General features: G+C 43.1%; 2 protein-coding genes across 2 annotated transcripts in view; one reads left to right on the top strand and one right to left on the bottom strand.

Annotated features, from left to right (window-relative positions):
* Nucleotides 1-6160: 6160 nt before the first annotated feature.
* TSR3 (TSR3 ribosome maturation factor) lies at nucleotides 6161-9958 on the bottom strand. Its single transcript, XM_063143334.1, has 6 exons — nucleotides 9846-9958; nucleotides 9501-9753; nucleotides 9171-9364; nucleotides 8209-8379; nucleotides 6770-6833; nucleotides 6161-6633 (listed from the first exon to the last, which is right to left on the bottom strand). Exons 1-6 carry the CDS (start codon nucleotides 9925-9927, stop codon nucleotides 6519-6521), a joined length of 879 nt encoding a protein of 292 aa, XP_062999404.1. The 5' UTR covers nucleotides 9928-9958; the 3' UTR covers nucleotides 6161-6518.
* A 40-nt stretch (nucleotides 9959-9998) lies between these two features.
* Nucleotides 9999-25414, top strand: part of GNPTG (N-acetylglucosamine-1-phosphate transferase subunit gamma) — an 81544-nt gene continuing 66128 nt past the window's right edge. The window contains exons 1-2 of the mRNA XM_063143333.1: nucleotides 9999-10108; nucleotides 11088-11139. Coding sequence (XP_062999403.1) covers nucleotides 10015-10108; nucleotides 11088-11139 — 146 coding nt within the window. The 5' untranslated portion in view covers nucleotides 9999-10014. The remainder of the gene's footprint in view (nucleotides 10109-11087; nucleotides 11140-25414) is intronic.

Raw genomic sequence — 25414 nt, 5'->3', positions numbered from 1 at the left:
CTGGACCTTAAGGAAAGCTGAGCGAAGGAAGATAGATGCTTTTGAACTGTGGTGTTGGAGGAAAATTCTGAGAGTGCCTTGGACTGCAAGAAGATCAAACCAGTCCATACTCCAGGAAATAAAGCCAGACTGCTCACTTGAGGGAATGGTATTAAAGGCAAAACTGAAGTACTTTGGCCACATAATGAGAAGACAGGATACCCTGGAGAAGAGGCTGACGCTAGGGAAAGTGGAAGGCAAAAGGAAGAGGGGCCGACCAAGGGCAAGATGGATGGATGATATTCTGGAGGTGACCGACTTGACCTTGGGGGAGCTAGGGGTGGCAACGGCCGACAGAAATCTCTGGCGTGGGCTGGTCCATGAAGTCACGAAGAGTCGGAAGCAACTGAACGAATAAACAACAAAACAGTATATGGAGAACACCCCACTATATGTTTTTCATAAGACACAGGTGTGTGGTTGAGTATGGTAATGGAATGGGTGAGGGCAAACATTCAAGATGTTCGAAATTTTTCAATGGGGAGCGGTATATAAATATTCTAAATAAATAAATAAGATGGAGGTACTGATGGTTGGTTCAGTGCCGGGTGGTGTTTAGATGGGATTGCATGTTACCAAAATGATCAGGTTTGTACACTAAAAAAGGAAAGGAACCTCTCGTGCAAGCACAGAGTACACGAAACGTGCTTGTTAATCCAACATTGTCATGAGAAATGTTAAGGGACCTCCGTTGCTCAAACCACCTCTTATCAGCTTGGGTTGATACACTGCAGAGATAGCTTGGCCATACTGCTCTAGTAAACTCAGATTTAGACTACAGTAGCCCTATGTACAACGCTTTGTCTTTAAAAATTGCTCAGAAACTGCATTTGGTCCAGAATAGGACTGCACTGAGACTGGGTGATACAGTACTTAAAGTTGTAAGCATTTTGAGCTAGTGACTGGGTTTGAATGACAGAATAGTTAACAGCTGATTAAAGAGTCCATGGTAAACTAAATGGTTCACTGTTACCTAAAAACCACACCACTTATTTCCAAGAAATAACCAACGATGTGCAGTTGATTATTATCTGCACAACCAGTGTTATGTGGCGGGATCTGTTGATTCCCATGCCTACAGAGTCACAAGGCAAGAGTGGCAAAAAAATAATCCCATCTGGGAAGTGCTTGGGGAGCCACTGATCATGCTGTCCCTGGGTGGGGTACTGGTGATCATGGCACCCCACATATTCTCAGGGGCGTGTATATCCCTTGCCCCCCACCCCAGAGGGGAAGTGCTGGGGACAGGGGACACTAGGAACTCCTGCTGCTGCTTGAGAGCTCCGATGCCAGCACTTCCCTCCATGGTGGGGGGCAGAGACATAGCAACAAGGAGTGGGGCAGCCATAGCTGACTCTACTCCACTCGTTGCTATGGCTCTGCTGAAAGGAGGAGGCGGAGCAGAGGAGAGCTGATAGAGAGCTCGCTCCGCCACTTGCTGCAGTTACCACCAGAATGACAGCGCCCCAATATGGAAAGTGGGAACCAGCGCCATCATTCAGTGGGGAGAGATAAATAGTCAACTCTGTGGGCATAGTGTACACCACAGTTGAGTATTAGCATGTCACGTTCAGCGCAACGAATACTCAACCGTGTACACTATGCCCACAGGGTGGACTATTGCGTTGTCCAAACGCACCCAGCTTATCCTATGAACCATTCCTAACCACGGTTTAAACACACTAACTATTGGCTGCAAAAGGGTTAGCGGCCCAATCATGGCTTAGTATGTTGTCTGAACAGGCCCAGTGTTTTTTTATTGTCCTGAACCTATTCTAGGCCTAGGTTACCTTCTCCCATACGTACTTAAGATGTGCTGTATATCCCTGGTAAATGAGGCCAATAACATTTTAGTGGTGACACCCTAGTTGTGGAACAACTGAAAGGCTCCACTTAATGAGGGGTTCTTAATTCACACAGGCATTTTAATTAAGTTATGTCTTATAGTCTGGATATCTCAGCTTATGTTTTAATTGTTTTTCAGTTTTTGTTTTCTACTGCCTAGTGAACATGCATTATGGAGCAAACAACCAAAGCACATCATTTTGCTCCTTGGCAAACTGGAAAAGAGAATCTATATATTGCTTAAACGAAGAAGCTTCATGAGTAGCTTCTTGCTCACTTAGCATCAGTAATCTATAGTGAAATTGCCCTATATATTTCAAGGGTATGTGAGTAGGGAGGTATATGCAAGTGGTACAGTATTGAGGGGGAAACCTCCCCCTCTATCTCCCTCCCTCCACTTCAATGGCAGGATTCTGTATGCTGTACCCTGCTCTGCTCCCTTCATAACTCCATGTCTTTTTAGCCAAATTTCAGAGCAAAAGAAGTGCTTTTACTCAGACCCTAAATAAATCCATACACACACTTCAGATTGTGCTTCAAACCCTGCTCAGATCCCTTAAAACAACTGCCTCAACTGGGGGAATTCAGGTTGGCAGCTTGCATGGCTAGACTGCATTTCTCAGCACCAATACCTCATTTTTCAAGAAAGATGACCCAGGGTCAAAAATTTACCTGTGGGCTTGTAGTTCTACCCTTTACTGCAGTGGTTCCCAAACTTTTTCAGGTAATGACCCCCTTGATTCCACAAACTCATGCCCAGTGCCCCCTATCCTACACTATAAATCATTATTCAGAATAGCAGTTTTCAACGACCCACTAAGGAAGATAATAACAATAAAATTCAAAACAGTAATAATTAATTGAATATTTATTCAAAATCCAATTACATTTTTTTTAGTTTATTCAATTAAACATAATTGATGAACTTGATCCAGTGATATCATCTGATAGTCATTTAGCTGCCTTATTTAAATATGCAGGAGACAGATTTATGGCCAGATGTGACCCCTAGTGAAGTAAAACGACTCATATCCACATTAAAAAAAATAAAGCACCTGGGGAAGACATGGTGCCCTCAGAGCTGTATATGGAGAATGAAAATGGGTGGGCCCCGATTCTAGCCAAACTGTTCTCTTACATAAATCAGAATGGCAAATTCCCCAAGGGTTGGGCACAAAGTATAACTATCCCAATCTATAAAAAAGGTGATAAAATGGGTCCAGCTAATTATCGACCTATAAGTTTGCTTGATATGTCCTTAAAAATATATACTAAGTTCCTTCTTAATAAAGTCGAAGATTGGGTGCATCAAAATAATATAATCAGTGATGAACAAGCCGGCTTTTAAAGCGGCAGATCGACAATTGACCAATGCTTTGTTTTGAATCACCTCAGGGAGAAATATTGTAAATACCTGAAGAAACACCTATACGCTGCATTTATAGATTTAACATCAGCTTTTGATAGTATTGACAGGGATCGTTTAGGGTATAAGCTTTGGCAACACGGAATGGACAGGTGCCTTCTATGGCTGATAAAAAATCTCTACTCAAATACCTCCATGCGGGTAAGAGTAGGTAGAGGTGGACAATTATCCAATGAAATAGAAACATCTTTAGGGGTTAGACAAGGTTGCTTGCTAGCTCCAACTCTATTTAATATATATGTAAATAATATCATTGGTGAATTAGTAAATAAGTAGGTTCAAGAAAACTGAACATTTTATTATATGCAGACGATATGGTATTATTATCAGAAAACCTAGTGGGTATGCGAAGATCACTCAAAGCATTTGGTGAGATTTGTAGGAAGGAATTACTAACCATAACCTATCAGAAGTCAAAAGTAATGGTTTTGGGGAGAAGCCCACGAATACATAAATGGACATTAAATGGACACCGTCTGGAACAAACAAATCAATTTAACTACTTAGGTATATTTTTTAAAACAAAATGGTGCATGGACGAATCATATGGAGGCAATAAAATTGAAAGCAAATAGATCAATGCAGACAGTGTTAAAATTCGCCAAAATAAGAGGAAGACAAATGATAGCCCCAGCATGTAAAGTTTTTGCGGCAAAGGTTTTGCTGCAGTTATTCTATGGGGCAGAAATTTGGGCCAACGATAATACAAAGCAACTTGAGGTGGTCCAAAATAAATTCCTACGGATATTTTTGGGTCTTCCCCCTGACACACCCATTTGTTATATGAGGTCAGAAGTTGGGATGCTCCCAATAGAATATACCATCTGGAGAAACATGTTTTTTTATTACCTCGAAATGAAAACATCAACAAATAACCTAGTTAAGCTGGTGGTGAAAGATCAGAGAAAATACCCCTCACATGGCAACTGGATAGAAAGGTGTGAAGCCAAGCTAAGACAATTCGGAATAGATCCTAAAACGATATTAGAAGGAAATATAGACCAACAACGCATGGCGATTAGACAAACATTGAGGAATTATTTTGGTAAGCTTGATATTAATGCAATTAAAGCTTCCAAATTCTCCAATATTTATCCTTTCATAAAATTAAAGCATAGAGAAGAAAAATACCTAATTGAAATTACGAATCCAGTCTTGCATAAAGCACTTACAAGCCTGAGAATGCAGACCATGCAGATGAATTTTAGAGAAGGAAGATTTAATAATATACCCAGAGATCAAAGAATTTGCTGTTGCGGAGAACAAGAGCTGGAGGACTCTGTTCACTATATATTATACTGCAGATTATACAATAGCCCTAGGAATAAATATTTAGCTAGGTATTTGGCCCCTATGGTGCATTTAACAGACCAAGCGAAATTAGGCTACCTACCAACGGCAGAGAAATCGACCCTACTGAATTTGGCCTATTTTGCTGTAAGAACTGCAAAAAGTTAGGAAGGAACACGTTCAGATGGATGATTGTAAACAATAGATATACCATAAATATACAGAGTACAATGAGAAATTAAGAAATGTTTACTATAGAAGATGTGTGCTGATGGGAGTAATTGCTGTACAGAGTTCGGCTAATTTTAAGTTTTTATGTAATAATGTGTGATAATATGTGTTCGGTTAAAACCCATTCAGGGTAGCCATGAATAAAATTTGTATTTGTAGTCATTTAGCAAGAATATTAGATATCACAGAGCCTTAGATGATGAGTGTAGTATATTTGGGGTCATGCCGGGGGTCATGCCGGGAGAGGCACTCCATCAGCCCGAGTTGTCCGGAGCCGTGCTGCCAACAAGACCCTCCTCAAAATTAATACCATTTAAGAAGAGTCCTTTTAACGTTGAATTGAAATGTTTCAAAAGCACCCTGCTTGGTGTGCCCCACCACACCAGCTGCAAACAAAGGCGTTCTCTCTCTCCCTCGGCAAGCCTGGGGTGGGTGCTTCTCATTTAAAGGGGCCACACTCCTCTGGATCCTGCTGGTCTGGGCGCCAGGGATGAGCAGCAGCAGCGGCCGGGCGGAGGAACTGAGCTGAGAATGAAAAAGGGTCCGTACTGCATGCGGCCCCTTTAAATGGGAAGCACCCGCTGCAGGCTTGCCGAGGGAGGGAAGGAAAAGAGAGTGAACGCAGCTTGGCGGGGCACACCAAGCAGGGTATGCCTCTTTATTAGCGTTTTGGTGCTTTTGAAACATTTCAATTCACCATTAAAAGGACTCTTCTTAAACAGAATTAATACATGTGTGGATTCTTCCCCTATATATATGGTTTGGGACCAAACTACCTTCTCCCATAAAAATGTCCCTGAGTTTTAAGATCTTCTGGAAAAGGCCACCTCGAGCACCCCCTCGCCACCCCTTTGCCTCTTAATGCCCCCTATGCAATCCCACCGCCCCCAAGGGTGCAGTACTGCCCACTTTGGGAACCACTGCTTTACTGTATCTGAGATCTGTCACTGCCCCTTCACTATGCGTTAGAATTAAAAATCCCAAAGGTAGCTATCTAGCTACTATTGGAAAGAGGCTGGTCTTGTTCCAACAATGTATCCTTATGTAAACACTTGAAAGCAGAGGTGGGCAATTTGAGGCCCTCCAGTTGTTTTGGCATATAACTCCCAACAGCTATGCTTGGTAGAGGTGCTGGGAGTTGTAAGCCAAAGCATCTTATTGCGCCACAAGTTACCCAATACGTACCTAGTATGGAGGAGGCAGAGTGTATGTCCCATCTCCATGGGGTTTCTTGTTCAGAGTATTCATTGCCAGCTACCCACTCACAAGCTCTCCTAGACATAAAGAGGACATACTGAATTGAGAAATGAAGACATGACTTCCAGGGAGTTGTCATGGGGTGGATGACCCTCCCCGTTTATTTTCTTTCAACATCCCAATATATTTTACTAAAAATAAAAACAAGTTGAGACACTAACTGGGGAAAAAGGCAAGATGAGAATCTGCTGCAGAATCTGTTTGGCAAGCATTGTACAAGAAAAAAGTGAGAGAGCCTTTTCATTAGTGAAAGAGGACTTTCTATAAAAGGATGTGCTCATGCACCTCAGACTGAACAATCTTAAGCCCAATCCTAAACATACTTATTTAGAAACAAATCCCATCAATGAATTTAAAGGTACTTCCTTCCGTGTAAAACTGCGTAGGATTGGTACCCAAGTCTCTCATTTGCTTCTTCTGACACAGCTGGCTAGCTGTGTACAGCACATGATACATTCAGGTCCTCTAAGCTGCTGCTGCTGCTCCTTTCCTCAATATCTTCACCCGAAGTTTCTTCACCTGAACTTTCACCTCCAGTTGTTACTCTACAAGTAGAGATCAGTTATAAGCCAATAATAATGTCTGAAGACATAGAAATGAGACACTTATTCAGAAGCAAGTCCCACTGAGTTCAACAGGGCTTATTCCCAGGTAAGTGGATTGCAGCCTTAAAGGTCTTACCCTACGGTTCTGGCAGGCCGATTGGGATTAGAAAAAGTCTTTCCAACGTCAATATCAAAGGGATCTGGAGGGAGAAGAAAAATCAGGAAGGTTAAGCTCTAATTGCTAATTTTTTGTATGGAAAAAAAGAGTGACAAATATTTACTTATTCAAGATACAACTCCTTCCAAGGCTGCTTACAAATAAAATCAAAATATAAAATCCTAACGAGACAGTATCACATAATCATCATCATCTTGGAAAATGCAGATCATAAAATATACTGAGACAGAACAATTCATATGGACAAGATAATGGTTTACAGGTTACAGTACTCTCTGCAAGACTTTGCATCCAAAAGAAGCATCTGTCAAACCATATTCATCCATTTTATTGTGGTGCATAAAAGTAAAAAGCTTGGCCCAGGTAGTTTCTCTACAAATATCCTCCAGTGGAGCTTGAGTTTAAATGCTGCAGCACTGTGGCCCCCTAAACAGAATAAGCTGTGATGGCAGTTGGCTGTAAGCAACACTAGGATTGGTACACTAAGGCGATAAAACCTCTGAGTCACTGACTGATTGTCCTTCTGGAGACCTTCCTACCTTGTGTCTCCAGTTTGAGTTCACCTGATCTCCTCAGTATACCCTGAGGGGCCTACACACATTAAGGTTGTGTCATCCTTTTCTCTGGGAAGGACCAGCTTAGGACAGAAATTAGATAATACTACTTACTGAGACCTATGAAAATATGATATTCTTAAGAATACCTTAAGAATAAATGAAGGCTCTGGTTGCAAGACCACCGTGTCTGCATAGAAGGTGCATCTTGAATAAAAAAAACACCAATCTTTCCCATCCTTTTAGTTGACCCAAGGGCCTCTGAAAATACAGTTTTCATTTGCCCACCCAAAGTATCTTGCAAATTTGTCACTAAGTGTGCAACCAACTCTCTGAGTTTTTTTTAACAGCGCCCCTTACCTCTCTGAAAACTTCTACTGCACAAGTTGAAACTCTGAAGATGCAATGGAGGTGTGAAAGAAATGCTTCTTTGCTACCATCACTAACTTGATAATGAGCTCTGACCCGTGTTCAACCACTGTTTAAAGCTGCTTCAGTTGAATCAGTGCCTGGTCTATGTGGTCAGAGCAGTTTTCCAAAGTATTCTGTATGCTTGCTGTTATATCTTGAAGTTGATTGTGTGAATAATAATAATAATAATAATAATAATAATAATAATAATAATAATAGAAGAAGTAAATAAATAGTTTCCTCTTTTCCTTGAAGGCACCAAAGCTATGCCACAGGAAGTTTATGAGATGGACTGACCCCATGTTTCCCTACAGGGGAGTAGGAACCAGCTATTCAACTGTGCATCATATGATCTTCATGAGAAAAAGAGAAAGAAAATGACTATGTGCTTAAGAAATCTCAATGAAGAAGTAAAACATGGCAAATTCTTACTTATTTCTTCTTCTTTTTCCTGGGTATTGGCAAGAAATTCTCTCTCAACTCCCAACACCTCCTCTTCACAGTTACAAGCTGCATACTTTTCCAAAAGGTCTTTGTTCAGATCAAGGAAAACTTTTCCCCACTTAAATTTTTGCAAGATAATTGTGCCAAGATCGGAGAATCCTAAGGTCAACAATTAAAAAAAAAACACTTTTAGTAGATAATTTGCAGGGATCTTACTGACCAAGGAACCATGTAGGCCTATATATCCCAGAAGCTGGATTCTGGTTGCAACCTTAAATAAGTTTTAAATAAGCAGACAGGAAAAATAAAGAGGTCGAGGTGTCCAATTTAGTTGAGACTGAGACAGACTAAAACATTGACCTCTGTTAAAAAGTTATTAAAAAGTTAAAGTCATTAAAAGTTTAAAAGTCATCAACTTGCTTTACTGTTTCAAGAATAGACAATGATGCAAACCAGAACAATCCTCAAATCAAGGGATGGCCTGGGAAAACAAGGCCAAAAGTCTTCCCTCGCCCAACATGAGGCGTGTGTGCCCACCCCCACCCCCAACGAGGCTCGCCTGGCGCCAAGGCTGCTATCTTTCCAGGGCCAGGTTAAGACTTCCCTCTTTGCCCAGGCATATGGCGGCACATCTTAATCACCCACATGTTTAGCTTTTTAACAGTTTTTAATGCTTTATGTGTGTATGTTATGTGTTTTAGAATTTTAAATTTTGTATACTCCTGTTTATCTCAATTTTAGAATTTCTGTAAACCGCCCAGAGAGCTCTGGCTATGGGGCCAGTATATAAGTGAAGTGAAGTGAAATAAATAAATAAATAAATAAACCCTCTCACGACCCTGCTTCTAGAACATTTTCAAATCTGCCCTGGTAACCAAGGAAACATACATATCTATCTATCTATCTACCCATTTGAGGCAAAGAGTAAGACATACAACCTGCAGCCTCACCAACAATGTAGAAAGCAGCAGCAAAAGCTTCCACGCAGGAGAGTTTGCTCGGCCGGCCATAATTCACGGGATTGGCTGCCACGAGGTGGGGCAGCAGCCGGAGGTGGCTTCCCTTCATCTTGCTAAATGGCGTCTCGTCCAGCTTTGCCCAGGAGCAGTCGATCACGGCCACGCCGTTCTGAGCCACCACCTGCCTGAAAATACGAGAGGCAGGTTCGGATCCTGCGGATTCCCTGCGTCAGCTGAGCTGCTTCGGGACCGAACTTGGGACAAGCGGCAGGCAGGCGGGGAAGCGCTGCCCGATGAGGCCTCGCCTGCGGGGCCGCTCACCTGTCGGCGGGGGAGACGCAGCGCGTCGCGGCCGGGCTGAGCACGAGGCCTCCGAAGCGCTGGCCCAGCCGCAGCGTCCGCACCAGCCCCTTCCGCGCCAGGCGCCGTCCTGTGCAGCGCCGCGGGTCGCAATGGCCCAGCTCCCACATGGCCAGCGGGCACCAGCGACGCCCCCCGGCCCCGGCCGAAGCAGGCGCAGACGCGCCCGCGCCTTCCTCCTCCTCCGCCGCGCCGCCGCCGCCCTCGAGGGAGCCTGCGGGGAGAAACGGGGGAGCGTCAGCGGCGAGCCGGAGCCAGACTCAGCCTCCCCAGGGCCGAGCTGGCTGGCTCTCCGCGGCCTCTTACCACGCAGCGCCTCGGCGAAGGTCTCCAGAGGACTCGGCCCATGCTGGCTCGGCTTAGGCCGCCGCCTCCAGCGCCGCCTCATCGCTACGCGCACCGCGGAGAATGGCAACGGCTCGGGCGCCCCGGAAGAGCACCCGGAGCAGCTTCCGCTTCCTGGTGGCCGAAGGAAATGGCGGCCCTGGTGGTCTCCGGCAGCAGCAGGAGGCGGCGGAGGGGCAGCAGCCAGGCGGTGGCGGCGCTGGTGGCGGCGGCGCTGGTGGCAGGTAATGAGCCCCCGCGACGTCTTAGTCAATGGAGAAGAAATAGTCCACTCGGCGGGCGGTAAATCCCTGTGCACCTTTGGGCGACACCGAAGTGCCGCTTTTTGGTTTCCAAAATATGGTCAACCTATTGTTGGTGAGGAGGCCTTCGCCAGACCAAGGAGTTGAGCGCCCTGACACGCGAGGAGACCAGCTCCAAGCCTCTCCGCCTCAAAAGCAGGAGGCTTGGGGCCGGTCTCCTCACGTGTCACAGCCCCGACTCACGTCGCCACTTCATGTATGTGGTTCAGCAATGATGCGTCCATCGGCATCAGGCCCATGGCAACAGAGAAGGGGGTGGATCGGGATGGAACAGCTGCTGCCGGGGGAAAGGGTGCTATCGCAGCAGAGTCGACTCCCTCCCGGAGAAGCGTCCTTCTCTATAGCAACAGATCTTCTACTTGGCCCCTGCCCTGATGCCATGGAGATTGGGACGACAAGTGACACACAAGTGGATGGCTCTTCAGCTGAGGCGAAAGGGAGGAGAGACGCCACGCAAAGATCAGAGCTGTTCGTGACAGGAGCAGCTAAACACTTGCGTGTCACTCCAATGTCGTCAGAGCGGTGCCTGCCGTGGCTGGACATCTCATGTTCAACCGCAGGAGGGGGCTCCTGAAGCAGGATTGTTTTCTATTGCCCATGGGAGCTAGAGCAGCTGGGTTTCTGCCACTCTTGCCTCACGACTCTGTGGACAGGGGAGAATAATCAGTGGAGCCCGCCAGCACCAGATGACATGTTAAGCAACGGTTGCCCTGATAGTCAACAGAGCAGCCTGTTGTGTTCCTCAGTTGACTATTTCAGGAAAACAGGCAACCATCTGTTGTGTCTTGCCCAATACATGACACAATAAGCAACGCAATGGACAGTTGCCTAATTAAGCAACTGTTGCTTAGCGTGTCATCTGTACCCAGCCTCTCTTGCTCACTCCTGCTCTCTCTTTCAGGACTGGCTGCTGCTGGGAAGATGAAAGTCGTTGAGGAGCCCAACAGCTTCGGGTGAGGCGAGTTAGGGGTTAGGGGAGGGGTTAGGGGAGGGGGGAGGTACTACCCGTGATGGTATTCCTTGCCAGAGGCGGATTTGTCAGGGGCAGGCAGCTCATTCCTTCCTTCCTTCCAGAGCACGAGGCCTCCAAAGTGCAGGCCCAGCCGCAGTGTCCACAGCAGACCTCTTGGGCACCAGGCACCGCTCTGTGCTGTGCAGCGCCGCCAGTCACAACAGCCCAGCTCCCACATTAATCAGTCACAACAGCCCAGCTCCCCACACCCTGGAAAAAATGTGAAGACCAGAGATTTTCTCTGATGGTATTCGATCTTGAGGTATTGGGTTTAACATAATAACTTGGGTAGACATTCTGATTTTTGGACAAAACTATTTTAGGCACTATTTTCAAAATCCCAGACAATTTTCTTTAGGTCACTAGTTTTCAACAACCACAGAAGTAACTATCTTGTGTTTGGTATCAAATTATAGGTTTCCAGGGTCAAGGAGTTCAAAGAGTATCTTATTTTAATTGCCAGAGTATTTCTTCCACCATTTTCTAAGATGGCACTGAAATGTCTTGTTTTCTCATTTTCTTGACAAATCAATGTACAAACAAGATTCTGTCTTTAAACTGTAATTTTTTGGAGTCGAGGAGGTAAACAATGGCATTAATTTTGATGGAAAGCCAGTCGTTCCACCACTTTTAAGAATGGCGCCCAAACTTTTCCCCCTACAATAGGCCATGTATTATTTATTTATTTATTTATTTATTTGTATCCTGCCTTTTGCCCAATACTCAGCCTCAATATAGGTTTTAAAACCTAGGAAAAGAAATGTACATTTTTTAAAAAAAAATAATACAATATTAAAATATTAAACGTTTAAAATACTTGACAATTTTATAAGTGCTTAACATGAATGGAGAACCAGATTATTCTCCAAAGGCCTGCTGGAACAAAGAGGCTTTTGCCTGCTTCTGAAAGCACATCAGGCGCTCTACATAGGGCTACCTTTGTGCCTAGTCCGGAAACTTCAACTAGTTCAAAATATGGCAGCCAGGTTGGTCACTGGAACATCTAGGGGTGATCACATCACACCAGTCCTAAAAACTCTTCACTGGCTGCCAATTAGTTTCCGGCTGAAGTATAAAGTATTGGTTATCACTTTTAAAGCCCTACATGGTTTGGGTCCAGGCTACCTGCGGGATTGCCTTCTCCCGTACAATCCGCCCCGTGCACTTTGGTCCTCTAGGAAGAATCTACTTCAGTCAGCAAAGACTAGGCTGACAACCACAACCCAGAGGACCTTCTCTTCTGCTGCTCCCAAACTGTGGAATAGCCTGCCGGAGGAGACTCATCAGCTTGACAGTCTTAGCATTCAAGAAGGCTGTCAAGACTGATCTCTTCCGGCAGGTCTATCCAGTAGAATTTTAGGATATTTTAGTATTTTTAGGATGCTTTTAGGATGTTTTTAAACAGTGTATATCGTGTTTTTAATCAGTATTTTATGTATTTTGTGCTTATTGTTGTTCCCTGCCTCGATTCAGTTGGAGAGGCGAGTAAGAAATAAATTGTTATTATTATTATTATCAAGGAGGGAGCCAGTCTAGCTTCCCCAGGAAGAGAGTTCCAAAGCACTGGAGCAGCCACCGAGAAGGCCCTCTCCCATGTTCCCACCAAGTGCACCTGTGAAGATGATGGGACTGAAAGAAGGGCTTCCCCAGAAGATCTCAAAGCACGGGCAGGCTCATAAGGGAGAATACAGTCTTTCAGATAACCTGGACCTGAGCCATATAGGGCTTTATAGGTCATAACCAGCACTTTGAATTGTGCCCAGAAACAGACTGGAAGCCAGTGGAGCTGTTTTAACAATGGAGTTGTATGCTCCCTGTAACTAGCCCCGGTCAACAATCTGGCTGCAGCTCTTTGAACCAGCTGAAGTTTCCGAACACTCTTTAAAGGCAGTCCACGTAGAGTGCATTACAGTAATCCAATTGGGATGTAACTAAGGCATGTGGCACCTTGGCCAGTTCAGACATCTCTAGGAACAGGCGCAGCTGGCGCAGTAGCTTTAACTGTGCAAATGCACTCCTGGCCACCACTGAAACCTGGGCTTCGGACCTGTGTCTTCAGGGGAAATGTAACCCCATCCAGCACAAGCTGAATCTCTATTCCCTGATCTGACCAGGAGCACCTCTGTCTTGTCTGGATTAAGCTTCAATTTGTTCACCCTCATCCAATCCATTACAGCCAACAGACAGAAACCGCTTTCTTGGAATTGGGTGGAAAGGAGTAGTAGAGTTGGTGTGGCACCACACCCCGAAACTCCAGATAACCTCTCACAACGGTTTCATGTATATGTTAAATAGCATGGGGGACAAAACAGAGCCCTGAGGGACTCCTGTTTGGCCGATGATCCCTCCGGCTGACTTCTGAGAGTGGTTTATTGTTTGTTCGAGAGCCATGTCGATTTCCACTGCGTTAAACTTGCCATTTGTTCTTCGAACAACAAAATGACCTTTTTTGAACTGGTCATACATCAGGCTAACGAGTCTCAAGATTAAGAATTTGCTCAAAGAACAGTGAACCCATCTCAAATAGTTGATTCTATCAAAAATCTGGAAAATTGGAAGTACATCCTTCACTGTGTGCAGGTACAGGTTCCAGTTCCCCTCCCTGCCCGCTCTTATTAGGTTCTTCAAAAGACTTATCAGATGCAAGAATCCTTCCTTTGCACTGCTCAGAATTCTTAGCTTGTTCCTGTGTGAAATCATCCAAGGATTTCAATGTTTCTTCAGTTTATCCACATTAAATATCTGAGATAAGAAATCAATTAGTGGGTGTGTGATTGGTGTTTTTTGCCATGATTTTTCTAACTGGTTTGCATCCCCAAACTCATTGTCAAGGCTGAAATCTGTTTCCAGGAGTGATTGTCTAATGAGTTTGCAAGCCTCCTTAATAGAGTCTACAGAATGTAGTTTGTCTGCTACTTGATCAACAGTGAGCTTTGATGAATAAACAAGTTGAGACTGATTTTTTTGTAGTGGTTTGCAAAACTGAATGTTATCTCCAAATATTTTTATCATGTACAATTTTACTTCTTTATTTGTAAGTGAATCTTCTCCAGCTTGTTTGTTCGCATAATCACGAATCTCACTAAGTGTTAGACCATAGCCACGATCCAGAATGTCTTGAAGAAGTGTTTCCATATCCTCTATTCTGTGGCCTTTGGTTTGCGTTTGTTGTTCATTCTTCAGCTGACTTTGTTTTTTGTATCTTTGGAGATACGCTTCAAGACAAAGCTTGTGGTAGTATAAATCTGCTCCAAACACCAAAGAATGATCTTCAAGATCACAAGTTCTGATGTATACATCGTCCTTGAAGAACAGAGTGGCTGCAAGAAATGTTTGAGCACGATTGGTTTCACTTATTCTATTTTTTCTTTGTTGTTCCTGTGTTTCTGTTTTCCACAAATAATACACGGAAGTGTCATGCCCTGCACAGAGATGGATTCGAGAGATGAGGAGGAGTTGGTGGAGGCTGGACTGGCAGAGATTGCTGCGGAGCCCCAAAGGGAAGAGCCGATGCCAGCTGGGACCTCTGCCAGCTCAGGGGGCTCAGTGCCAGCGGAGACCACGGATGATTTGCAGGGTGCGGAGGAGGAGGCAGACAAACCTGGCTTCAGCCAGCTGCGGGCTGAAAAGGAAACAAGGCGGCGGTCACACCGCCTTTACCAAAAACGCCAGGCAATTAGGGAACAGCTGAGAGACCATGACTCAGCACTCTGACTCAGGATAAATATGCAGCCGTGAGCCAAGACGGATTTGTCAGAGATTATCTGAGCTTCCTGGCGAAAGCCTCGGTTCCTGCATCTCGTGACCTCGTGCCTTGCTCCCTGACTCTTGGTTCCTGATTCCGGCATTGACTCCTGGACCCCGTGACCACGCCTTGCTTCTCTGGACGCCTGATTTGACTGATTTGTGACTACGCTTGCCTGTTATTGCCCCTGACTTTTGGACTGTTGTTTGGACTTTACTGAATGCTGGCTGCGCTGACTCTGGACTGGACTCTCGACTACCTGCTTTGCCAACTCCCTAGACTTCGGACCGGACATTGACTACTCTGCCTTGCTTTCTATGAGTGCAAACTCAAGCCTCTGACTTCCCTTCCCCAGTTGCTTGTGTTTTATAAATAAAACCGAACTGCTGTTTAGCTTCCAGCATGTTGGTCGTTTATCTTTGTCAGCCTTTGGTGGCTTTCCCGGACAGGAAGATTTGTAGGATCCACCTTGGTTACAAAAAATAACATCATCTCTCAATATTTTGCATGGCTTTAGTGCTGAATCTTCCACTTCATCTACATTTGATTGTTCGTGTTGTTTGGCTTCATTTTCTCTCTTTTTCTTCAGTAATGTTTCCTTTAGTGTGTAGGATCTATAACACTCATTTGAACAATGGTACATGAACTCACAATCACGTCCAATGAGACTGATGCGTTTAAAAAATCATCTTGTCGTATTTCAGCTGCAGCCAAGATTTTTTGTCTTCCTCCTGTTGTAGTTGTTGTCTTCCCCTCGTTGTGTTTTTGGCATGTAATACATTTTGAAATGTCCGCATCTGTTGGAGTTCCACTCGCTCGGCACAGAGGTAGGCCAACAATTTGCTTGTTATCCCCCATTTCATTTAGTCAGTCTGAAACAAAATTCACGTGAGTTAAATATTTTGTACATGAAAATTTATACAGACGGTGACCATAAGACCCGTAGGAATTTTTAGGTGGACTTGTTTTCTCTTCAAATGCTGTTATATTATATTTGTACATCAAAATATAAATACCTTTTGTCAGGAAATAACTAGATAAAATAAAAAATGGTTTAATACTAGCAAAATAGAGTCAAAATAGTCAAAATATTAACATTCAAATGTCCTTGAGGAGTAAAAATAGTCTTTTCTAATAGGAAATTGTATAAGGAATCAAAATAGGTAGTATAGGTATACTGACAAGAACAGAATATTATGAAATTCAGTATTAGCTACTGCACGTATATGCCCAAAACAAAATGGTGTCCTACAAAATTGATGCTCGGGTTGCCAAATGTCTACCCAAGATTTTACCCTTCCTTCAGGCATGCCCTAACAGCATTTGAAGAGAAAACTTGTCCACCTCAAAGTTCCTAGGGGTCTTATGGTCAGTGACTGTATTATACTTCCAACATTACAACAAGTAATACAGCAGACATGGAAATCACCAGCAACATTGCCACCGAAGATATTGGAGAACATCGAAGAGATTGGAGAACATGCACAAAATCTTACAAAAAGATGCAGGATTCCTATTTGTTCGCCCACAACCAAACTCCATCATTGTAGAGTCAGCGCAGGGACGCTCTCAATGGGTTCACACAGCCACAGTGGATAAAGAAGGCCGTCGCTTGGACCTGATGGGTCAGACAATGTATTCCTCCATGTCTTTGAGCCTGAGAGTGGCTAATTATCAGGCCACAATGGCCACATAAGCTCTTCTGAATCTTACGGGGGCGGGAGACGTAAATTTCGAGGCAACAATGGATGAAGGCCAATGCACCACAGTACAGAGAACAGCTCCAATAGTGTCCGCAACAATGTAGGAACAAAGCCAGACTATAAAACACATGGTCTTCGATGTCTATATACTAATGCCCAGAGCATGGGAAACAAACAGAATGAACTTGAACTCTTATTACATGAAGGCAAATACGACTTGATAGGTATAACTGAAACTTGGTGGGATGACTCCCATGACTGGAATATAGCAATTGAAGGATATAACTTGTTCAAAAAGAAGAGAAGAAATAGAAAGCGAGATGGAGTTGCACTATATGTTAAAAATACCTATCCCTGCACAGAAATACTGGCGGATGAGACTGGGAGCCCCGTCGAGAGCGTCCGGATTAAATTAAATGGGGCAAGGAATAAAAAGAATATGATAATCGGCGTCTACTACCGACCACCCAATCAAGGAGAAGACGAGGACGAAACTTTTGAGAAACAAATTGCCAGTGTTTCAAGGAAGTGTGATGTAGTAGTGATGGGGGACTTCAATTACCCTGATATCTGTTGGGAGACCATTACTGCCAAAAGCGGCCCTTCCAAGAAATTCCTGACATGTATGGGTGATAACTTTCTCCTACAGAAAGATGAGGAAGGAACTAGAGGATCGGCAATCCTTGACTTGTTATTGACCAATAGGGATGACTTAGTGGATAAAGTGGCAGTTACGGGAACTCTGGGGGAAAGTGACCACGTCATACTTGAATTCTTGATTATGAAGGAGACAAAAGTCGAGCGTAGCCATACACGTACTCTGGATTTTAGGAAAGCTGATTTTAATAAACTCAGAACTATAATAAGTACGGTCCCGTGGCAAGTGAGCTTAATGAGAAAAGGAGTGCATGGGTGGGAGTATTTCAAAAAGGAAATTTTAAAGGCACAGTTGCAAACAATTCCAACAAGGAGAAAAGATAGAAGACAACAGAGGAAACCAATGTGGCTCCACAAAAAGCTTAGAGATGACCTGAAAACAAAAAAGGATACATATAGGAAGTGGAAGGAAGGCCAAGCTACAAAAGAAGAGTACAGACATGTGGCGCAGAATTGCCGAAATGGCGTCAGGAAGGCTAAAGCTGTGAATGAGCTGAGATTAGCGAGGGATGCTAAAAGCAATAAAAAGGCTTTCTTCAGATACGTGAGTAGTAAAAGACAGAGGAAAGAAATGGTGGTTCAACTGCTTAATGAGGATGGCAAATTGATAACAGACAACAAAGAAAAGGCTGAAGTGCTCAATTCCTACTTTGCCTCGGTCTTCTTCCAAAAGCGGGTCTATGACCCCCCTGGAAAAAGTGAAGCAGAAGTTGAGGGGGCAGGATTGCAGTTTGAGATTGATAAACAAATGGTCAAAGAACACCTAATTTCCTTGAATGAGTTTAAATCTCCAGGGCCCGATGAACTGCATCCTAGAGTAATAAAGGAGCTAGCAGAAGAACTCTCAGAACCTTTGTCTATTATCTTTGCAAAATCATGGATGATGGGTGAGGTGCTGGAAGACTGGAGGAGGGCTAACGTCGTCCCTATCTTCAAAAAGGGCAAAAAGGAGGAACCTGGGAACTACAGACCAGTCAGTCTGACATCCATCTCTGGGAAAATTCTGGAGCAGGTTATGAAGAAGTCAATCTGTAAACACCTTGAAATCAATGCAGTGATTACTAGAAGCCAACATGGATTTGTCAGGAACAAATCCTGTCAGACTAATTTGATCTCATTTTTTGATAGGATAACCTCCCTTGTGGACTGTGGGAATGCTGTGGACGTCATATATCTTGACTTTAGCAAAGCTTTTGACAAAGTACCACATGACATTCTGATTAACAAACGAGCTAAAAGTGGGCTAGATGGAACAACTATTAGGTGGATTCACAGTTGGCTACAGAATCGGACTCAAAGAGTACTTATCAATGGAACCTTCTCAAACTGGGGAGAGGCAACGAGTGGGGTGCCACAGGGCTCAGTCCTGGGCCCAGTGCTCTTCAACATTTTTATTAATGATTTGGACGAGGAGGTGCAGGGAACGCTGATCAAATTTGCAGATGACACCAAATTGGGTGGGATAGCTAATACCCTGGAAGACAGAAACAAATTTCAAAGTGATCTTGATAGGCTGGAGTGCTGGGCTGAAAACAACAGAATGAAATTTAATAGGGATAAATGCCAAGTTCTACATTTAGGGAATAGAAACCAAATGCACAGTTACAAGATGGGGGACACTTGGCTCAGCAATACTACAAACGAGAAAGATCTTGGAATTGTTGTAGATCACAAGCTGAATATGAGCCAACAGTGCGATATAGCTGCAAGAAAGGCAAATGCTATTTTGGGCTGCATTAATAGAAGTATAGCTTCCAAATCACGTGAGGTACTGGTTTCTTTCTATTCGGCCCTGGTTAGGCCTCATCTAGAGTATTGTGTCCAGTTCTGGGCTCCACATTTCAAGAAGGATGCAGACAAGCTGGAGCGTGTTCAGAGGAGGGCAACCAGGATGATCAGGCGTCTAGAAACAAAGCCCTTTTTTAGAGAGACTGAAAGAACTGGGCATGTTTAGCCTGGAGAAGAGAAGATTGAGGGGAGACATGATTTGTTGTTGTTTATTCGTTCAGTCGTTTCCGACTCTTCGTGACTTCATGGACCAGCCCACGCCAGAGGGCTGTCGCCACCCCCAGCTTCCCCAAGGTCAAGTCTGTCACCTCCAGAATATCATCCATCCATCTTGCCCTTGGTCGGCGCCTCTTCCTTTTGCCTTCCACTTTCCCTAGCATCAGCCTCTTCTCCAGGATATCCTGTCTTCTCATTATGTGGCCAAAGTACTTCAGTTTTGCCTTTAATACCATTCCCTCAAGTGAGCAGTCTGGCTTTATTTCCTGGAGTATGGACTGGTTTGATCTTCTTACAGTCCACGGCATTCTCAGAATTTTCCTCCAACACCACAGTTCAAAAGCATCTATCTTCCTTCGCTCAGCCTTCCTTATGGTCCAGCTCTCGCAGCCATAGGTTACTACGGGGAGTACCATTGCTTTAACTATGCAGACCTTTGTTGTCAGTGTGGTGTCTCTGCTCTTAACTATTTTATCAAGATTTGTCATTGCTCTCCTCACAAGAAGTAAACGTCTTCTGATTTCCTGGCTGCAGTCAGCGTCTGCAGTAAACTTGATAGCACTCTTCAAATACTTAAAAGGTTGTCACACAGAGGTGGGCCAGGATGTCTTCTCGATCCTCCCAGAGTGCAGGACACGGAATAACAGGCTCAAGTTAAAGGAAGCCAGATTCTGGCTGGACATCAGGAAAAACTTCCTGACTGTTAGAGCAGTGCGACGGTGGAATCAGTTACCTAGGGAGGTTGTGGGCTCTCCCACACTAGAGGCATTCAAGAGGCAGCTGGACAATCATCTGTCAGGGATGCTTTAGGGTGGATTCCTGCATTGAGCAGGGGGTTGGACTCGATGGCCTTGTAGGCCCCTTCCAACTCTGCTATTCTATGATTCTTATGGGAGAAAATGAGCTCTTTGTTTGGACCACCTGAGTGAAGACTACAGAGAACTAGCTCGTATTTTTCATGCTGAAGTGGTACATTTAGCCAAGCAGCAAATGAACACTGCCAAACACCAAGTGGACTGTGGAGCAAAATCTATGGTGAGCACTGTAGCTCTCAGACGCCATGCGTGGCTAAGGTCCGCAGGCCTCTCGCAGGAGGCAAGATCCCGTATTGAAGATCTCCAATTTGATGGCATAGAACTATTCAATGCAAAGACTGATGAGGCCATGGACTCGGTCCAAAAAGCCATGGACTTGGTCCAAAAAGCCAGAACGACTGCGAAGAAGATGGGCATAGCTCCACCATCTCAGCCTTTTGAACAAAAGAGATGGTACTGCAATCAACCATCACAATATTCTAGATTTCAACCAAGTCTTTTAAACAAGGCCAGCAATTCCAGCCTCAAGCCAAGTGTCAACCTCAATACAAGTACCGCGTTCAATGCCGCAAGAATGACGGCAATGATAAACGTCAACTTTGACTCCCTATAACACCAATACAGGATGACACCTCTCGAACACAAACTTCCCCTTTTCCTTCTGTCATGGACCCAGATAATAATCAATTCTTGGGTACTAAAAATTGTAGCAACTGGTTTCCACATAGAATTTCTGACAACACTGCCACTGGGGCAGATACCCAACCTTCACCAACACTACAGGAGGAAGTTATAACACTTCTACAAAAAGGAGCAATTGTACACATCCCAAGAATCGTGCCCAATACAGTTTTATTCCTGTTATTTTACCGTGCCAAAACGAGATGGGGGTCTCCGCCCCATATTAGATCTAAGAGACTTAAACTTCTTTGTTCGGACTACGAAGTTCAGAATGATATCGCTAGCTCACATTCTTCCGCTCCTGACCAAGGACACATGGTTTGCATCTATCAACCTCCTAAATGCCTATTTCCACATCAACATTCACAAATTCAGTCAAAAAATCCTCAGGTTTGCAATGGGAGACCAGTTCAGGGTACTTCCCTTCGGCCTGTCTACCGTTCCACGTGTCTTCACCAAGTGCATGGCAATGGTGTGTGCATACCTGAGACAGATGGGGATCCAGTTGTACCCATACATCAACGACTGGCTGGTTGTGGGAATGTCACAGAAAAGCCTAGCACGTCAAATCCATACCATCCAAAGCTTATTAGCCAGCCTTGCTCTGCCTCAATGAGAAAAAGTCCAACTTCACACCATCTCACAGGATAAAGTTTATAGGCGTTGTGCTCAATGCCGATACTGCTCGAGCGTACTTACCTTGGGACAGAGCTGCAACACTCATCGGCCTAGCAGAACATGTTCGTCAACAACAGAACATGAAAACCTTCACCATTCAAAGACTTTTAGGCCTAATGGCAGCCGCTATGGCAGTCGTTCTTTTCGCATGCCTAAAGATGCATCACCTCCAGCTGTGGTTCGTAAAGGTCTTCGACCCCATATCCAACACATGAGGACAGTGCTTCACGTCCTGTCTAAGGTCACCACATCCCTACTTTGGTGGACCCAGCCACATCACCTTCTAATAGGGACACTTTTTCATCGAACTTCCCCAACAATAGTGCTGACAATGGACACATCACTCTTAGGCTGGGGTGCTCATTGCAACGACTTCACAGTCCAAGGCATTTGGTCAAGCCAACAGAAAAGCTCCCACATCAATGTCCTGGAACTCCTGGCTGTTCAGAAAGCTCTCAGGGCTTTTGCACCACTATTAAAAAACAACCATATTCAGGTCACATCCAACAACACCGCAGTGGTTTTCCACCTAAACAAACAAGGGGGAACAAGACCAGTCTGCCTAGTCAATCTGACAGTGCAAATCCTAGAATGGTCCCTCCATCGAAACATCACTGTAACAGCTGTCCACATAGCGGGCAAGGACAATCACTTGGCAGACCAACTCAGCAGGACTTCCCCAACATCACACGAATGGCAGCTGCACAATCAAGTCGTCCAAGCCATTTTTCGACGATGGGGGACACCAACCACCAAATGTTTGCAACACAGGACAATTCATTATACGACCACTTCTGCAGCAGAGCAGGTCGTGGGAGATTTTCCAGGGGGGATGCCTTCCTCCTGACTTGGTCTCAGGAACTGTTCTTCCTATTCCCTCCGTTCCCAATGCTGACCAAAGCATTGGGAAAAATCTTAATAGACAATTAGGACTGCATACTGGTGATACTGTGGTGGCCCCGACAAGCCTGGTTCTCCCCACTCCTTTTTTTTATTTATTTTTTTATTTTTTTTTATTATTGAAACAACAAACACAAATCAAAATCACTTAATACAAAGACATTATAATACCTTACTATCATATATTCGATGTTAACCTATTAAACATAATATAATAAACATAACAGTGCTCCCCCCACCTCGGGATCTCATTCTTGTTTCCAAAAACTCATAGTTTCATCTGTTGGTGGATCCCCCCTTCCTTTAGAAAATACAAACTCCAGGAACTTTTTCCATATACTCTCAAAATCATTCGTTTTTACTATGCCTCTTTTCATTTTTATATTACATGTCAATTTATCATTTATAGCAATGTCCCACACTTCTTTATACCATTCTTCAATACAATAATCTCCTGTAATTTTCCAATTCCTAGTTACTATCAACCTCGCAGCTGTCAGCAGGTTCGTTATCAATTCTTTCATTTCTTTATTACATTTAAGATCATCATGCAGTGAGAGTAATGCAATCCTTGGTGTAACTTCTACTTTAAATCCCACAATCTGTTCAGTCTCATAAAACACCATCTTCCATAACTTTTGCACATGTATACAATCCCACCACATATGTAAATACGTTCCCTTTTCACCACAACCCCTCCAACAATCTGCTGAAAGCTGTTTATTAATCTTATTTAATTTAACCGGAGTTAAATACCACCTCCATACAAGTTTATAGTAATTCTCCTTTATTCTTACTGACATATTTCTCAACACCCTCTGTCTCCATACTCCATCCCACCTCTGTTGTCCTATTTGTATCTTCAAATCAGTCTCCCAAACCATTTTCCCAGCACTATCCAGCCCTCCTTTCTCAACTAATATATTATATATTTGACTCACTAACCCCTTTATCCCTATATTTTGTCCCTTATCTATTTCTTTTTGTTCAATTAATTCCTCAAATTTCATCCTCTCTTTACATTCTCCATTTTCTCTTACCCAATTTTTAGTCCATTGTTCTAATTGAAAATAATTTAACCACGTTAATTCCAAATCTCTCAAAACTTCTTCCAACCTCTCTCTTGTATTCATCCCCCTTAACCACTCTCCTAATTTCATTTTATTTATTTCTTTTAAAACTTTGCTTAACCTCTTCTTTAAATTTTCAGGAAATTTCTTTAACATTATCACCAGTGTTAAGGGGGAATTACTTGAAAACAATTCCTTTTTATAATTATTCCAAAGTTCCCAATGGAACTTCAAAAATTGGTTATCTAAATCATTAAGCCATTTACCCTTCCCTTTTTCCTTAAAAAACACATTTTGCAATTTCAACTCAATATTCCCTAACGTATTTTCCTCCATCCATTTTAAGTCCCCTACCCCTATAATTGCTTCAACAACATGTCTTAACCTATTAGCTAGATAGTAGTACTCAAGGTTTGGGAGACCCAGTCCGCCTCTCTTTTGGCTTAAATACCATTTACTTTTATTAATCCTTGATTTCTTCCCTTCATTGCAGTAATTATTTATAAGATTCTGCCATCTTTTTAATTCTATCTCTGAAATTCTTATTGGTAACATTCTAAAGAAAAAGTTAATCTTAGGTAAAATTTTCATCTTTATTAAAGCTATTCTTCCAAACCAGGAAAGATTCAGTTTCTTATACTTCTTTAACTCTTCCTCTATTTCTTTTTTCAATCCATTTAAATTCTCACTTTCCAAATCTTCTAAATTTTTTGTAATCTTAACACCCAAATATTTAATTTTTTCTTTGCTTTTCAAAACTGAAGCCTTCCCTTCCCACTCCCTTTCTTCCTTTTTAGTATAGTTGAATAACATCAAATCCGATTTTGCCCAGTTTATCCTTAACCCCGTAACTTCTTCAAAATCATTCAACTGCTGTTTAATTCTTTCCATTTTACCTAAAGGATCTCTAATACTCATCAATGTATCATCTGCAAACATGTTCAATTTTATTTTATTACTACTACCTATCCCCTCTATCTCTCCATCCTCTCTTATTGCGTTTGCCAACAATTCCATCACCAATACAAACAGGACTGGCGAGAGTGGGCATCCTTGTCTCATCCCTCTAGCTAGTCATATCTCGTCCGTTATTCCATCATTTACTACCACTACGGCTGTGCTTTTAGAGTATAACTGTTCTATTATTGTTCTAAATTTAGTACCAAATCCCATTTTATTTATAACCAACTTTAAAGTTTGCCAGCTCACACAATCAAAAGCCTTAAAAATATCTAATGCTAAAATACCCGCCTAAATCCTAGATTTTTTTATCCCCTGTATTACACTCAAAACTCTACCTATTAATGTGTGCATCTGTCTACCTGCTATAAAACCACATTGATCTTCCCCTACATATTTAGCTATACATTAATTTAGCCTTTTAGCCAAAATGCCTGAAAAAAATTTTGCATCTTGGTTTATTAGTGAAATTGGTCTATATGAATCGGGGAGAGTCAAATCCTTATCCGGTTTTGGAATTAAAATTATTATAGAATGCTCCCATGACTCTGGGATCCTCTCCCCCTCCATTATTGCGTTATATAATTTCAGCAACTTTGGCACTATTAAAGTTTTAAATTTTTTGTAAAACTCTGGTCCTAAACCATCTGCCCCTGGTGATTTCCCTGCTTTAGGCTGGTCTATAACCTCCTCTATTTCACTTTGCGATATATTATTATCCATTATTTCCTTATGCTCTTTTTCTAATCCTTTCTTCAAAAATTTATCCACATATTCCTCCGTCCTCTTCATTTGGGTATCTCTTTTCTTGTATAACTCTTCAAAAAAATCCTGAAAATTTTTTATTTTATCCTTCATCAAATGACAATCATTACCCTGCTTATTTTTTACTAACCCTATCCCATTTTTGGCTTTTTCTTTCTGTGTGAGTTTGGCAAGCATCTTCGAATTCCTGTTACTGTTTTGAAAATATTCCCTTTTCATATAAATTAAATTCCTCTGA

This window comes from Elgaria multicarinata, chromosome 17 (assembly GCF_023053635.1).
Source record: "Elgaria multicarinata webbii isolate HBS135686 ecotype San Diego chromosome 17, rElgMul1.1.pri, whole genome shotgun sequence".
Taxonomy (NCBI): Eukaryota; Metazoa; Chordata; class Lepidosauria; order Squamata; family Anguidae; genus Elgaria; species Elgaria multicarinata.
This window is presented reverse-complemented; position numbering and strand designations above follow the sequence as displayed.